The sequence below is a fragment of the Cavia porcellus genome, unplaced genomic scaffold (assembly GCF_034190915.1).
Source record: "Cavia porcellus strain 051 isolate PalLab524CR breed Dunkin Hartley unplaced genomic scaffold, mCavPor4.1 scaffold_17, whole genome shotgun sequence".
Taxonomy (NCBI): domain Eukaryota; kingdom Metazoa; phylum Chordata; class Mammalia; order Rodentia; family Caviidae; genus Cavia; species Cavia porcellus.
In genome coordinates this window covers 63,264,125-63,280,903 of record NW_026947500.1, presented here as the reverse complement: position 1 = coordinate 63,280,903, position 16,779 = coordinate 63,264,125, and the positions used below count along the sequence as shown (strand labels likewise).

Genomic DNA, 16,779 nt, shown 5'->3' with positions numbered 1-16,779 from the left:
TCAGCTGCTCTCTGGTTCTCGCCGCTTTGTGCAGCAGCTTGGACGTCCTCTTGCCTGAGAGTCTTTCCAAGGTGTGACTCTCAGGAAATACAGCGGAATAAAGCGGAAATACAGAGAATGCCCTCCGACTGAAAGGCCGGCTGCTAAAAACACGACTCGGTGTCATCGTGTTCACGGATCAGTGACTTCCAGCTATTCCCCCACAGTCAAAATGACCGTGAAAGGGAAATGTTTTGAATTGATCCAAGGCCCTGAGGCAGCCAGGACAACGCAACTACAGACCCTCACGAAAAAGAACTCCAGAACTGCCTCAGAAAGCATCAAGAACCACGAGGCAAATGGATTTGGAGTGCAGAGGAGGATTCTGACGGGGAATAACGGTCATGAGTCTTTCGCTGTCGCGTTTTTTTTTTAATTTAAATATTCCCAGTATTTTTATCACACAGTATATGAAAGTAAACATCTTGAGATACCGCCTCGCTGATCTTACAGAAGGAAAAAACCTAAGTTTGAGAAAAGATGACAAGAAACCACAGAGAAGCGGAGGACACCTCTCCTGCCTGACAGCACCTCTTCTCTGCACTCCAAACCGATGCCGTTTTGGGGAATGACCGATGTTTTCTACATCCACACAGAGGCAGAGGAGAGACACGGGCTTCTCACCATAGCACCCCGCTGGCCCTGACGCAAGACACGGGCTTCTCCATCAGCCTGGTAAGACTCCACTCCCTGGAGGGAAAAGCTAGACTGGAAACTGAAACCTCGACTTCAAAGTTCCCTGCTGAACTCTGCAACCCAGAGCCAAGGGTGTGCTGGACCTCACGGGAGAGCAAACCTCAAACCTCGCTCTACTGGAAAGCCTAAACTCCCCGGGCTGCTCCAGGATGCCCTGGCCCCCCCTCCCCAGCCCCGGCAGGGCTTCTGGGGATACTCGGAGGTTTCCAGATGGGCGCTGAGGCTCTGCACACAGGTGACAATGCAGGGGTTCTCAGTGGGAAGCGACACACCCAGAGTCAGGACTGGAAGCCACACAGATAGGGAACCAGCCGTTCTCACCATCTGTGGGAATTCTGGTCTATGCCGAGCGTTGAAAACACTGAATTAGCAAATACCGAACCACCGCTCACAGAGGAAGTGAGGGGCCAGGTTCCTCGGAGCTGTGACCCCAACTTTTTGATCACAGGTCAGCGCTTGATCTTCTTTTCTGTGGGTTTTGTAATTGGGTCATGTTTCTCGATTACAATAGTAATCGTATTTTAAACCAAGCCAAGCGCTATGGAAATCAGTGTGGAGATTCCTCAAAAGACTAAAACTAGAAATGCTGTTGGACCTGGAGAGTCTCCTTCTAGGTATCTTCTCCCAAAGAGTTACAGACCCCATATCACGGTGATCCGTACACACCTGTGTCTGCAGCTGCACAGTTCACAACAGCTCAATCTGGAAAGCAGCCTTTCCTGTCCATGCATAGATGATGGATCAAGCAAATGTGCTGTTTGGAGTACTACGCTGCCACACAAAGGAAAACACGAATCATATGTAGGGAAATAGATGCACCTTGAGACCATAATGTTAAGTGAAATGAATCAGACATGCAGGCTTAAATAGCACACGGTTTCTTACATGAGAAACCCAAAGTATAAACAAAGAGCAAAATAAAAGATTGATAATACGAAGCAAGGAGATAGAACTCTCTCAAAGGGAAAGGGGGAGGAGGGGATGAAAGCAGGAATTGAGCTAGGCCGTGTCCATGAACCACGACTCCACACCAGGGGGTACACAGCACGTGCTGCAAAGGTGCACTCAGAAAAACCAAAATAAGAGAAGAAAGTTCAAAAAATATGGTTTAAATGGATACCATAATAAAAGCTCTAGAGTATATATTTTAAAATATCACCGCTATGATTCACCCACAGGGTTAAAAAGACGCCACGAGCCGCATACACTGTTACTCACGAGAGCCCCGGGCCATGAGCACTATCTCCCAATCTGAACCCACGTCCTCTAACACACACAGATATTTCCAACGGTGACACAGCACAGCCTTCCTGCCTGGGGGACACAAGACAGCGGACGCCACCCTCCAGCAAAGAAAAGCACAAAAATGCAAAACAGCAAACATATGGCAGAAAGGACAGGTGTGTTGGCCCCTAGGGGAGGCCAGGAGAGTCACAGGGAAATCGCTTCCTCTGGAGGCAAATTTTAGGCTCTCTGTTTTTTGAGCATCCTCAAGGGACCGAGTCAGGGATTCCAAGGTTACGAGCACCCAGATACCTTGGTTGCCAAACTCGATCCATTCCAAACACTGTTCAAACACTGAAAACTTCCAGAACTGAACATATTTTTCCCATAAAAAAAAAAACAGTGGAAAGCTGCCAGACACGGTGGCGCACGCCTGTAGCCCCAGCATTTAAGAGGCTTGGACAGGAGGACTGCTGCAAGTTCGAAGCCAGCCTGGGCTACAAAGTGAGCTCAAGACCAGCCTGAACTGCACAGCAAGACCAAATCTCAAAAAGAATTTTAAAATTGCATTATCCAATTATAAGATTTTTTTTTAAATCTACCGAAAGCTTAAAAGATAGAGAGCAGACTCAGGGTTGCCAGGGCCAGGGGCTGGGGTAGAATCTGACAAAGGGGTGCAGGAGGGAGTAAGGCTCTGTATCCTGACTGGCCTGCAAGCCATCAAAATGCACACCAAAGAATACACTTCACTGTGTGATAATTTTAAAAATACGGATTTTTCAGGTATACCAATTCCCCCAAGACAAATGTAAACACTGTGTATCACAAACATATACAAATAAAAAAAAACTTTAAAGGCTTAAAAGACACACGTTAAACCTCCTGGGACAGGAATAGGATGGTGCTGGGGACAAGTGACTGAAAAGCAGTCAAGTATGGTAACACACACCATCTTCCCAGCACTCAGGAGGCTGAGGCAGGAGAATTCCACCAATTCAAGACCAGCCTGGGCTACATAGCAAGACTCTGCCTCAAAAAAACACAAAAGGAACTTTTGAGTTTTTTTAAAATCCATGCTTCTTTCTGTTTATACATATATGGTAAAACCTTGGATAGCAAGTAACTTGTTCATGAATATTCTCCAAGATGAACAAACATTTCTAATGAATTTTAACTTATAAATGTGTGATGTCTTGTTACACATGTAGTACACGATGCTGAGCATCATATGATCACAACTGAGCCATGGAGCTTTCTCTCTTTGTCCCTCTGTCTGTCTCTCTCTCTCTCTCTCTCTCTCTCTCTCTCTCTCTGTCTGTCTGTCTCGTGTGTGTCTGTGTATGAATGTAAGTGACCATCTCCCAACAGGAGGGGTTTCGGAGATCTCACCAGCAGAGGAGGAGAAAAACACAGAGGAATCCCTGCTCCCAATGAGATAAAGGAGATGTGTAAAATGTGAGAAATCACACAAGATTTTGCAGAAAGAAATACCGCCTGATAAGGCTGCAGTAGAATCCATTTAACAACAATACAGTGTGGAGCTACCAGGAAATCCTCAAAACCCAGGCAAAAGCAAGTGTCCCTGGAGAGCGTCCTTGTTAAAGCTGCAGGAAGAGAGAAAGATTCCGTGGAGCCCACTGAGAGCAGTGACTCCATCAAGGACAGTGAAAGTCTTCCCACACGGTCACCCTCTGCTCTCTACCTCCCTCACATCAGCCACAAAGGTTTTTGAAGGGAAGCGCAGGTAAATCTGCTTAATTCTCTTTATACGCTGTATTTTCCTTATTATTTCATATTCTACTGTAGCATTGCAGTCAGTTTTATATATGAATATTTTGGGGTCATTGAATGAAGTAACTGTTTCCATTATTTCTCATGGGGAAATTCACTGTGATACACAAGCGCTTTGGATTTCAAGCATGTTCCTGGAAAGAATCGTGCTCACAAACGAGTTTGTGAGCATAAGTGTGTGTGCATATGTATCACAAGGAGACTGCAAACCTTGTCATTGCTTTTAATTAAAAACCCATAAGTGCAATCCAACTGCTATGGTCCAATTACTACGACCCAAGTGGAAAACATGAGCTCTGTTTGCACTTACCAGAAATTAACAAAAGAGCGTCTCCAGAAGAGATCGCACAGCACCCACTACGCTCCTGCTTTCTAAAGACAGAGCAGATGACCAGAGGCGGCTTCCCACACCAACACAGACCACACACACAGCTGGGGGCAGGGCGGCACCACTTTTATTTCCCGCCCTTGGAATCATTTATTCCACCCAACAAATACTATCCATCTCATTAGTATGGCTAGGTGTCAAAACAAAAGTACGGCTTCCCTGGACCTTTCATTTCACTTAACCCACTCAGGGCAGACCAGGACCCACACAACCTATCAGGCTGTCTCAGATCAAGTTTCAGAGAGCCTGGGCCAGACAGGGCCAGTGGCGCACACCTGTCATCCCAGCACTGAGGAGGCTGAGGCAGGAGGAGCATTACAAGTCTGAGGCCAGCCTGGGTTATCACCCTAGGGAGCTCAAAAGCAACCTGAACCACAAGAAGGTGGGCAGGGAGCAACAGAAGGGAAGAGGAAGAGGAAGAGAAAGAAGGAATGGAGAAGGAGGAAAAGGAGAGACAGAGAAAGGGGAGGAGGAGGAAGAGCTGTGCTATTAGTGGTGGCAGTAGTAGTTTGGTTCAGGCTAGGGATTAGCAGTTGGCAAACTCCATGAAGAACCAAAGTATATATATATACGGAGGGAGGGACAATACTGGGGTGGAACCCAGGGCCTCTGCAGGGAGCTAGAGTCCCAGGCCCCTCTTTGAGACAGAATCTTGATAGACTGCCCAAGTTGGGTTCAAACTTGAGGCAATCCTCCTGCCTCAGCTGCTCAGAGTGCTGGGACTGCAGGCATGAGCCACCATGCCCAGTTTAAAGTGCAACTGTTTGTTTGTTTGTTTGTTGTAACTACTTAATCCTGCCAGGAGGGCATAAAAGCAGCCCTAGCCCTGTTTAAACGGAAGAGTTTGGCCCTGAGCCAATAAAACTTTATTTACAAAACAGGCAGCATGGTTTGGCCAGAGGCTGTTGTTTGCCCGCCAGCCTCTCAGAGCACCCTGGCCCCAGATGCCCCACAACCAAGAATCGGCCAACCCCTGAAAGTCGCCAAGGACTTTTTAGAACCAAATAGAACTGGAAGCCAAGGACGGGGTGGGGTGAACCAGGGACCCCAAGGGGTTCACCCCATGATCTCTGTGACTGAGGAGGAAAGGAGAGAAGCACAGGTTAGAGTGACCTAGGCCAGGCCAAGCCAACTGGCTGGATGCCCGTCCCCAAGGCTCTGCGTAGATCCCACTCGGACTTCAGGGCTGCCTGGCTGTGCCAGGCCAGAGGGAAGTAGAGAAACAGAGACATTGCCCAGTACAGCACAGCGAAGAAGCCACCACAGGAGAGATCAAGCTCTGCCCCCCAACACCGCCTCCAAGAAAGAATCCACGCATCCTTTACAAGAGAACTGATTTCCTCCCTACAGTCAAAGCACCAGGCTGGGGAATGTTACAGATGAATGATCTGGAGAGTTCCTTGCTCCTTTTGGGGCCTCCTGGAGGCATCATCTCTCGATTATTCGACAGGGATTTTGTTAACCATTACCCCAGATGGGGGGGCTTTGATCAAAAGGCAGGCCACAGCCAATCAGCTCCATAACTGTCCACTCCCCTCACCTGCAAAAACGGACAGCTCCTATCTCCAGCAGGTGTGGCAAGGATTTACTGAGATTACAGAAGAAAGCACGGAGATTTTTCCAGAGAATCGGGAGCTCACAATGATACCACTATCACCTGTCCATTCAGAAGCAGATATTTACTAAGCAACTACTATGTGCTGGGCACTACTCTGAAACAATTAATAAACAGAATCCCCTGCCCTTGTAGAAACTGTAAATGCATAAAGAAATGGGAAATTTGTTTGGCCTCAAACTTGCGGGGATCCTGCCTCGGCCTCTCGTGTGCTTTGATCATAGGCCTCTGCCACCATGCCTGGCACACTCACATGGACAGCACACAGTCAGAGACAAGGGCTAGAGACTCATTCATCTCTTAGCAAAGACCCAAACCAAGTATCACTCTACACGAGGGCCTCGGGTACCTGGGGCCATTGCACAGGTGGCAGAGTCAGCCCTGCAAACGCAATGGGTCAACTCCAAAGCCTCCAAAGTCTCTGGCCCAGTCAGCAAATGTAGAAGCCTCTGTTCCTTCCCTGTGCAGCCCTTCCTCATCAACAGGCATCTCCTTTCACAGACAAATCTAAAGCCGTCACTCAATGGGCACCTTTCAAGCTGGGATTCAGACCCCAGTGCAGTGCAAGAGCTCACACTATATTCCCTTGAATGCAACCTCGGTGTTTGGCCCACCACGCCAAAGCCGGCCACCGAGCCGAGGAGGACACGGGAGGGCTGGGTAGGGTTTGCCTGTCCCCACAATGGGACACCTAGGAGCCAGAAAGAGATCAGAGAGCAAGCCTGTCCTCAAGGTCAAAGACCTGGTCAGGAAGGACCGAGCTGAGGGTGGTCTGCAGTCTGCAGCCTCAGACAGGACCATTCTAAGAGAGATTCAAGGTCCCCCTCCAGCACAAGTAAGTGACGGTCCTGTCTGTACAGGCCTCACCTCAGTCTACCCCTCTGTGAAAGGGGTGCCATGAGTGTGCGCCTCCACCTGTCACAGGGAGGATGGGAGGCGACCAGGACAAGTTCAGCTGCCTCTGGTGAGTCTCACTCTAAAGGTCCCTCTGGAAAACCGCACGACCGCTACTGCAGTCGCTGCCGCCGCCAACCGGCTCGGAGGAGCCGGCCTCTGTCCATCTGGAAGCGGAACAAACTCCGGCCATCTGGAGACAGAGGCGTGAAGGCTGGGGACACAGCGCTACATCCGAGGGATGGGGATTTCTACGTCTCCCTCTCTGCACAACCGTCACCCTGGCAGCCAGAGGACTGGGCTTTGGCTCCAAACCCCACGAGCCAAGACGCTTGGCTGTCCGAAGCCATCCCGACCCAGCGACCCCACTTTTCAGGGACGACCCAGAAGAGGACGTGTGTCGATCCATCTTCGGTGCGGGCTGGGCTCCCCGAGGGGCCCAGTCAGGGCTCGGCGGCGCGTTCCGAAGAGGCGCCGGCGGCCGGGCGCGAACTGGGGCAAAGTTCCTCGGCCTGGGTCGGGCACGCGGGGCGCAGAGCCGCGAGCCTGGCGGGCAAAGGCCAAGGTCAGCGGCTTCCCGCCCGGCCGCGGGGCCCAGGCCACCGTCCCGGCCACGGCCCCTCTCCCCTGGGGAGGGATCTGGGCTGTATTTTGGCCAGGGCGGGGTAGCGGGTTCCCTTCCCACCGCCCGCTCCCACTCCCCAAAACTCACCCTCTCCAGGGTACAGGTGGCCCGTGACGCCCACCAGCAGCGCGGCCACCGCCACCAGCAGCAGCGGCGCGCCCGGCGCCTCCCGCGCGCCCCCGGCGCCCATGGCTCCCAGAGCGCGGGGTCCCCGCAGATCAGAGCGCGCGGCGCCGGCCCGCGGGGAACATCATCTGAGGTGGCCGCCCGGGAGGCTCCGGGGCTGCGCGTCCTTCTTTCCGTCCCACGCCGGGCCGCAGCGAGCACGGGAGAGGCCTGGGCACCGCCGGGGAGGGCGCGCGGCCTGGATCGCTCCAAACGCGGTGGCGCGGCTCGGCGAGGGCGGCCCAGATCCCTTCCCGGCCACCGCAGCCCGGCCCGGCCCGGCCTGCGACCTCAGGCCCCTAAGCTCCGCGCTGCGCCCCGGGCTCTTGGCGCTCGGGCCCTCGCGCTCCGGGCCGCGATGTGCGGACTCTGGGACCGGGGGGCGCGCGGGCAGACGGACGCGCGGGCGGGCACCTGGGCGGCGGGAGCGAGGGCTGCTCAGGCCCGTAAACAACGCGGCCGTCAGCTGGGCCCCGTGCGGGCCGCGCGAAAAGGCGGCGCGGACTCCAGCCGGGAAGGGACCGCGCGCCGGGAGAGGCCCCGGGGAGGGGTGGACGCGGCGAGGGGAGCGCGGGAGGGGCGTGGTCCTATTGGCTCCGCCCCCGCCTCCCCGCGCTGGGCCCCGCGCCCCAAGCTCTGAGCTCACCCAGCCCAAAGGGGCACCCGGGTTTCCCTCCCTGCGCCAGCGCCCCGAACAGAACCGGTCTGCAAATCTCAGATCCTAGGAGTGCTCCGGATACTCGACCTAGAGACACGGATCCTATCTTTCTTTTGCCATTTTATTAATTTTTTTCTGACTCGAAGTTTATTTTGCTATGCTTCGTTTTGTTTTGTTTTTAGTTGTTTCAAGAAAAAATAAACTGTTATGACAAAATAACAGAAGAGTCACAGGATACTGTGTATCATTGTCTTCAAAAGTTGTTACCCAGAGACAAAAAGATTCAGCCTGGATTCACTGTAATTGTTTTAAATGTGCATGTAAACAGTGTTTCTCTTAGTGACAAGGAGGGGGGAGGGGCGCGCTTAAATTCTGCAGCTCTAGCCAGTCGCCTTCGCCTCCATTCACCCCAGTCCCGCCCCGCTTGCCCCGCCTGCGACTTGGGTCCTGCAGTGACCAAGCAGGCGCCTCCTCCCCGCGTGCGCCCCCGCCTAGCGGGCCACGGCGACCGCCACGTGTCCACAGCCCCGTGCGCTCCCACTGCGTCGCGGCCAGGGCCCCTGGAGCGGGGTCAGACCGCGGTTGAAACTGAAGCAGTGACACCCGCAGATTATACAGACGTTCCTGAAAAGCAAACGGGGGCCCGGGAGGCCTCGCAAGGAACGCAGGTGGACGCATTCGAATTCCAACGCGCGAACCCAGAGCGCGGAGGTCTGAGGGTCAGGCAGCATCGGTCAGGCCTGGGGCCCCGCGGTGGCCAACGTGCGCCCTGCAGGGGAGGGGCCTGAGTGTTCACAAAGCCAGCGCTGGGTGTGAGTGCGGCTCTGGACCACACACACACACACACACACACTTCCTGTGTAGTCGAGGATCGGGTACTTGGTGTCCGCCTCACCTCTGTACTGGGTTCACCCATTTCGCACGCAGGACCGGGGCGGTGCGTGGGAAATAAAACTTAATGAAAGCGCCCAGCACCATCCCAGACCCCAGCCATACACTCCTCTTTTTTAAACAAATACCAGTTTGTCAGGAGCAAGACCCACACTGCTCCAACAAAAGAGCCTTTCCGCGGGTGGGGACCACGATGTCCACGCGGCCTGGCTTCCCTCGCCGCTCCTGGGAGCCTCCTGCCTCAACTGACAAATCTTCCTCTTCCTTCCCGTTCTTCCCGCCTCCCCTGTCTCTGGAGAACGCTTATCTCTGCCCGAAATTCCTATTTATTATTTTAGGGCTGTCCTGCCCTCCCGCCCCACCAAGGTAGGAATCTCGTCCGTCTTGTTCAGTACCTTACCCCCCCCCCCGCATGTCCCTGGTGCCTGACATTTCGGTTGGTGACTAAATATTTGTTGAAGGGAAGAAACCCGAGCAGTAAGAAGGGATCCGCAGAGAGAGAAAGTCACAGCGCACGTCCTTGTAAAAGCTCACTGCGGGGTAGGGGGGGCGCACCGGGGTGCGCATGGTGAAGGGAGGTGGGTGGACGCACAAGAGAGGTGTTGGGGACCTAATTCTGAGACGAGGTTTGAAAGGGAGGGGGACCACCCCAGCTCCAAATAGAGGAAACAGCTTTGCAAAGGCCCAGGGGAACTGAAGGGTATTTTATTTTTTATTTTTATTAGCGCAGGTTTGCAGGGCCTGATAAGGACATTCCTCGCCAACAGCTGGTACATGTCCAAGGCCAGCTCCAGTCCTTCTGAGCCCTCTTCTCCTCGCCCTCCTCCTCCTCTCCCCATCTCTTCCTCTATTTCCCTTCCTGCAAAAGAGCCATGTCTTTGCTTCCTGTTACCCACCCCTCCTGGTGTTTTGCTCTTTATTTAGATTTGGGGTTTCTCCTGGGAGAGAACGGGAGCACTCCTGAAGCTTGTGTGTCCGACTGATCTCATATTATGGTCTCCGGGTGCTTCGTCTGTTTGCCTTGTTCAGAGGATTCCAGGCGCCTGCGCCCTGAGGTCTGAAAAGTGAAATTCTATTGAAATGATTGAACGGAAATCGAAAGCCGCTGTCTTAGGGCTGGCGGTGTAACTGACCCGGCAAAAGCTGTCCAGGAGGAGCAACGGGGTATTTATCGAGGCCTGCCCATCCCTTGCCAGATACAGTCAGGCGTGGATTCTGCGGCTTAGTCACCGTCACCGTACAAACATCCCGAGGCACAATGACGCAGACCGGCTACACGTCCAGGCAGCGCACCACTCAGCTGCGCACTGCAGACCACGACACCAAGGGGTAAGATGTGCGTTTGGGAATATGCAGCCAGGCTTCGAGGTGCACACCTGTACTCCCAGCCTACTTGGAAGCTGACCAGGAAGGTCCCGGTTCAAGCCCAACCTAGGCAATTAAGGAAGACCTAGTCTCCAAATACAATTTTTAAAAAGGGTTGGGGGTGTGGCTCAGTGGTAGAGTGCTTGCCTAGCATGCATGAGCTTCTAGGTTTGCTCCCCAATACCACGTAAATAAATACTATGCAAAAGCTTAAAATAAAGCTATCAAAACATTTAAAAGCCACCGTAAAAGTACTAGAGGATCAGAGTTTTCTAGCTCCTTTATGATCCCATGGGACACTTGTTGTATGTGCAGTCTGTTCCAGATAGAAATTTTGTTGTGAGGGGTATAAATGTATCATTTACATATGTATTTTTGGTTCTTTGAGACAGGGTCTCTGTATAGCCCAGCTGGCCTCAAATCATGGCATCCTTCTGCCTCAGCCTCCGGAGTGCTGGGATTACAGGCATGTGCCACCATGCCCCGAATATTTGTCAGTTTAGAAAAGATAAAGAAAAACAACAGCTTCAGGGTAAAGATCACCAGACCCTCCCTCAAGGACGGTCCTGAATTTTCTTTAGTAAGAAAGACATCACCGGGATAATGAAATAACCCTTTCTTCGAAGGTCTGTCGTTTAAAACATAGTATTGTGGCAACATCCATTTTTGGTAAATGATTTAAAGAGCACAATGAAAGAGAGAGGCTAGGAAACGGCGAGGGAGGCTTTGTGGAGATGAGAAGCCCATTTGGAGGCAGAGAGGGAGAGACAGGAAGGGAAGGAAAGGTAAATGCTAGAGATGAGATATATACACGGATGCAGCACTTTCCCCAGAAGAATGCAGTCCGCATGTGTCAGGAACGTGTACCAACAAAACAGGTGCGCAGTCACCACTGGTGTTTATTGTATCAAAAAATATTAACTCAGTCACTGTAAGAGAAACATCTCTAGATTTAGGAAATAAATTCTAAAGTGGTGCAGAGGTAAAGCGGTGGAGATATCTGCATCTTATTCTCAAATGGTTAAAGAAAGAAAAGAAAAGAAAGGAAAAGAAAATAGGGAGAAGACAGAAAGAGAGAACACAGCCCACCAGGCTACGGTGAGTCAGAGCTGAAGAATGTGGCAAGACGTATTCCAATCTGCCGTACCCTTGCTGCCTCTCCTGACATCTGTATCACACCGACGCTGGTGGCAAGCGATAGGGCTTTGTTTCTTATCTTTTCTTTCTTTTTTTTTTTTTTTTTTTTTTTTTGAATTGTTTTAAAATTTTATTTAAAAAGAAAAAGAGAAAAAACAAAACAAAACAAAGCGGTGTAAGGGTACAAGTAATACAGAACTACAAAAAAAAAAAAACAAAACAGTAAGAAATCACCAGTTAATAGATTATATATTATCTTAGAGAGAGTTGCTCAAGTCACAGTATCAAAGCATACAAAGTGAACGTTCAAACAGAGAGACTGCAAACAGTTGTGTTCAATGATCCAACCAAAAACATTAATATGGTCAGCTATTTAACACCCCTAAACACACTTGCAGTTGTATCCTTTAGAGCACTTTTTTCCCTCTCTTTTTTACCACAAAATTTACACATTTTGGGTTTTATTACTCCTTAGTTCTTATTACTTTTTTTTTTTTTGGAAGAAAATAAAGTCAAATATGGCAAAACAAAGCTGTCAGTCAAAACCAAGGATAGACATAGCACATGATGTAAAAACAGAGTACAAGGTTATCAACAATGGTTACCATAATGCCTCTTGCTTCCTTAAAAAGAATTGTCTATCTCATTAGGTATTATAAAGTTGAACAAAGCAGTAGAGAACAAGACCAATAAAACCTAAACCTTGTAAACATTACAGGACTTCCAAAGGACATAATAGTCAAACCAGAATGGGCATCTTAGTGAATCTTATTGCCTTCTAAGTAGTTGCCTATACCCTCAAACTTGATACTATCATTCAGAACGGAACACAGTCTAGTCAGTCAAAACAAGATCGTGGGAGTATTACAGGACTTCAAAACAAGTTAATAGGAAATCAAAAAAAGTTACTATAATATATCCTGCCAATTTTTTTAATTTTTCCCCTTAATTAAAAAAACCATAAAAAATAACTAAATAATTTTTTTAATGAATAAGGGAGAGATTGAGATAAAAGAGGACATAACAACATAACAATACAGGTCAAAGCATAATTGTTTCAGCAACCTAGTGCTTCACCACCAAATAACCCGACTTAATAGTGGTTACCATAGTGTCTGTCTTTTTCCTTGAAATATTTGAATAAAACTTCATATACTATAGCTTCAAGTATTTCCATATCAAGAAGCCCAGAATAAAGCCTTTCCAATTAGCGATGGGGCTTTCTGCTTCCCTCCGTTTGCAGAGAACCAGCTCTGACCCTGAAGCGCTTTGCACTTGGATGCTGTGCACTTCTCTCTGTTTTCCTCTCCTTTCTTCTCAGCCACTCCGCTGTGATTTGCCCCGGAAAGTTAGTGTGGTAACACACTGCTTTCTCTCTCCTCCCCGAGGGCTGTGGGCTTCCTCCTTCCCTTTCTGAAGCTGTGACATGTATAAAGGGAGGGCGCGGAGCTGGTACAGAAAACCAGTATTTTATGCTTCCCCGGGAATACGCAGAAACATTTCCATGGAGCTCAACTGTTTGTTTATTTACTAACTTATTCATCCGTTCATTTGTTTTTTCAGACAGGATTTCACTGAGTTGTTCAGAATGGCCTTAAATTCCCGGCTGGAGCGATCCTCCTGCCTCTGCCTCCTGGGAGTAGCTGGGATTACAGACACCATCTACCACTGACTTCTTTTATTCTTAGAAATCTCCATTCTGACTTTGTTGGAATCTTTGGGTGTTTGTTTTTCCTTTGAATATTTTTGTTGATTTTTTCAGGGGAGGGTGGCAAGATACAGCTCATAAAGAAACTTTCTCTCCCTTTTTTCAGTGCCAGAATTTTATGCCTGCTAAGTAACCGCTCTAACACCGACCTTTGCCTCCACCCTGAATTTACCATTTTATATTGAATTAGTCATCCTAGCCTGCACACGCACCTGTAATCCCAGCACTCGAGAGGCTGAAGCAGGAGAATTGCAAAGAGTTCAAATTCAAGCTCAACTTGGGTTACATAGTGAAAAAAAAGTTACCCACACTCCATCTCCAATACCTTTGATCTTTCCAAATCCAAACCTGTGCCCATCATGCAGTCCACCTTTTTCTGTCCAAGCCCCCGGTACCCACAAATTCATTTTCTATCTGTATGGATTTTGCCCTTTCTGGGTATTTCCTGTAAATGAAAGCTTGTAATAAGTGATCCTCTTGTGACCACCTACTTTGACATGGGATAATGGTTTTGAAGTTTATTGTTGTCACAGCATGAACCAGAGTTTCTTATTTCACGTGATTGCATTAGATTCCATTATCTTTGGATTTTTGCACCATAAGACCCTGTCTACATTCCTATCTTGAACGTAGACCTGAATCTAGGCTTTTTCAAGCTGCAGTGTGTAACCCACAGGAATTTTCTGAGCGCTCTTGGGGCGGGAGCTGGGGACGGAACCCAGAGCCTTGGCAAATGCCAGGCCAGTGCTCCCCCAGGACCCATGGCCTGGCCCCAACACTCCCCACTTGAGAGTCCCAGCAGGCTTAAACATGAATGCAATTCAATCAGTACAACCTCTCAATGGCCAACACTTTCTACAAAAAGTGTTTTTATCTGAATCGGGCACAGATACAAAGGGACAGCCAGCTTATCCACGGGTCCATCTGTGCAATGTCTTCAGCTCCTTCCTGTATTTCTCTTCCCAGACACTGAAAGAGAAGGTTCCTCATCAAGAAAAAGGAAGCTGGAACCCACCTGAAACATGTTTATTTCTCAAAGGTGTTTCTTTTCAGACTTGCAGATGTACAAGGCTCTTTCCCAATGGCTGAGAGAGACAGTTACCCCAGTGCAGATAGAAAGTCCCTCACCTCCTCTTTCTCTCTCTTCTCTTCCTCCTCTCTTTCTCCTCTTCCTCCTCTGTCTTCTTTCTGCTTTTGGAGGGAGGCAGAAGACTGGAGATTGAATCCAGAACCTCTGTACTCAGCTATATCCTAAACTCTCTTCCTATCTTTTAGTTTGAGACAAGGTCTCACTCAGAGTTGCAGAACTGCCCAGACAGGATTTGAATTTACAATCCTCCTGCCTCAGCCTCCCAGAGAGCTAACAGCCCGAACTACCATAGCTAGTTTGCTTGCTTCTTTTTCTTCTTTCTCTCTTTCTCTCTCCCTGTAATGGTTGATACCTTGTGTCAACTTGAGAAGTTTACAAGTTTAACTAAGTGACTCAGCAGTTCCACATCCTAGGGCACAGAGGACCTGCCCTAGAGTGGCTGTTTGTGCCCTAGCATGTAGTGATGGTTGATTCACTGTGTCAACTTGAGAAGTTAAGAAACTTAACCTAAGCCACTCAGGAGGGAGCCAGGGTCCTCAGTATGTAAACAGCCTCAGCCCGTGCAGGAGGAGGGCTGGGCAATTATGTGAGTGCTGCACCCAGGTAGCCTGCTTACAGTAGAAGAGGAAAAAAGATAATGATAGAGTGAACCTCTACAAACTGTGAGCTAAATAAAGTTTCCTCCTTCATTTGGGTGTTGGATATTTTGTCTCAGCAATGAGAGAAAAGTAGCTACCACATTCCTCCCCTTCTCCTTCCCTTCCCTTTTTCTTATTCTCTATAATTCCTGGGTGATCTACCCAACTGGAAGGCATTCATTCTTAACTGTGTTAAACTGTTATCCGATTGTTAAGTAGTTATTTTTTGGTATATATATATATAATTTTATTTAAAGAGGAAAAAAGCAAAACAGAAAAAAAGGGTAGCAACAATGCAGAATTCCAAAAAGAACCACTAAGAAATCACTAGTTGATATACATACTGTCATCTTAGAAATAGTTGTTCAAGTTGCAAAATTAAAGCGTGCAAAGTGGACATTCAAACACTGAGATTGCAAACAGTTCTGCTCAATGATCTGACAGAACTGTGTTTTCTTCTCTTTCATTCAGAACCATAAAGCAACCTGGACATAGACATGGTGGATCAAGACACTCTAACTGCTCAGTCAGAACCCAGTGACGGAGGGTTGTTGATGGTTGCTGGCACCACAAGCAAACAAAACAAGCCAAATCTTTAAAGAAAATAATTACGAAAAATCCTATAGCTAAATTAAAAGTTTTGTTTCAACAGAAAAACCTGAAAAGTGTGTGATGTCCTACCATGAGTTAAATATACATGCCAAGAGGCTGCGGGGGGGGGGGGGGACTGCTCCACTGTTGGAGGGAGTGTGGACTGGTTCAGCCACTATGGAAATCACTATGGAGATTTCTCAGAAGACTAGGATTGGAAGTTCCATTCAACCCACTTATTCCCCGCCTGGATATTTTCCCAGAAAAACTGAAAAGGTCATGTCACAGTGATATATGTGCTCTTATGTTCATAGCAGCACAATTTGTAATAGCTAAATCTTGGAAACAACCAGGATGCCAATCAACCACAGAGTGGATGAAAAAGATGTATTTTATATTGAAATGGCCTTCATATTGAAATGGAGGCAATTTGAGACTATCCTCATAAGTGAAATAAATAAGAATCATATTTATAAACATCACATTGTGTCTCTAGTGTAAAATTAATAAGAACTTAGGAATATTGAAAACCAACATGTGTAATTGCTATTGTAAAAAAGAGAAGAAAAGAAAGTGCTCTAAACGATGTAACTGCATGTACGCTGAAGTATGTAGGATTGATAACCATACTACTGAGTTTTTGTTGGATCGTTGAACAGAACTGTTTGCAGTCTCACTGAATGCCAACTTTGTGTGCTTTAATTTTGTAACCTGAACAACTGTTTCTAAGATGACAGTATGTAATTTATCAACTAGTGATTCCTTAGTAGTTTTTTTTTTGAAATCTGTATTGTTGCTATCCTTTTTTCTGTTTTGCTTTTTTCTCTTTAAATAAAATTTAAATATATATATATATATATATATATATATATATATATACACACACACACACACATGCCAAGAGATAAGAACTTCCAAAAATAACTACTTAACAATCAGATAATTAGCTGCAATAGAATTGGACCACTTGTGTCTCAAAAGCACAGGGGTGCTGGAACACACTTATGTACACACTCACAGGTATTTCTAGAATCATGGAATCTCTTTTTTTTTTTTTTTTTTTTTTTTTTGTCTTTTTTTATCAGTACCGGGTATCGAACTCATGACCACATACTTACAAGGTAGGTGCTTATGCCACTGAGCTAAATCTCCAGCCTCTGTGGAATCTCTCTTAACCGCCTCATAAGAAACTAACAGACCTTTTATTTTTCCTGTCTGAATTCCTTTAACTGTGTGCCCTAATTTTTAAAATAAACAAATGAGA

General features: G+C 48.1%; 1 protein-coding gene and 1 long non-coding RNA gene across 6 annotated transcripts in view; one reads left to right on the top strand and one right to left on the bottom strand.

Moving 5' to 3' along the window:
• Insr (insulin receptor) overlaps positions 1–7,946 on the bottom strand; it is a 126,987-nt gene extending 119,041 nt beyond the window's left edge. For 2 of the 3 annotated variants that reach the window (XR_001200937.3, XM_003468370.5), the window contains exon 1: positions 7,360–7,945. Coding sequence is in view for 2 of the 3 variants with exons in the window: in XM_003468370.5 (XP_003468418.1) it covers positions 7,360–7,462 (103 nt within the window). In the remaining variant the exon portion in view is untranslated. Of the gene's footprint in view, positions 1–7,359 lie in introns of all 3 variants that reach the window. The other variant, XM_005003065.4, reaches the window with a different exon arrangement.
• Positions 7,947–9,399: 1,453 nt separating this feature from the next.
• On the top strand, positions 9,400–15,581 carry LOC106027352 (uncharacterized). 3 transcript variants are annotated; one of them, XR_010040315.1, is made up of 3 exons: positions 9,400–9,526; positions 9,911–10,315; positions 15,396–15,581. It is a non-coding gene; the product is annotated as an uncharacterized LOC106027352 (long non-coding RNA). The 3 variants fall into 3 exon arrangements; XR_010040316.1 differs by having other exon boundaries at positions 9,490–9,508; XR_010040314.1 differs by lacking the exon at positions 9,400–9,526 and having other exon boundaries at positions 9,541–10,315.
• Positions 15,582–16,779: the final 1,198 nt, after the last annotated feature.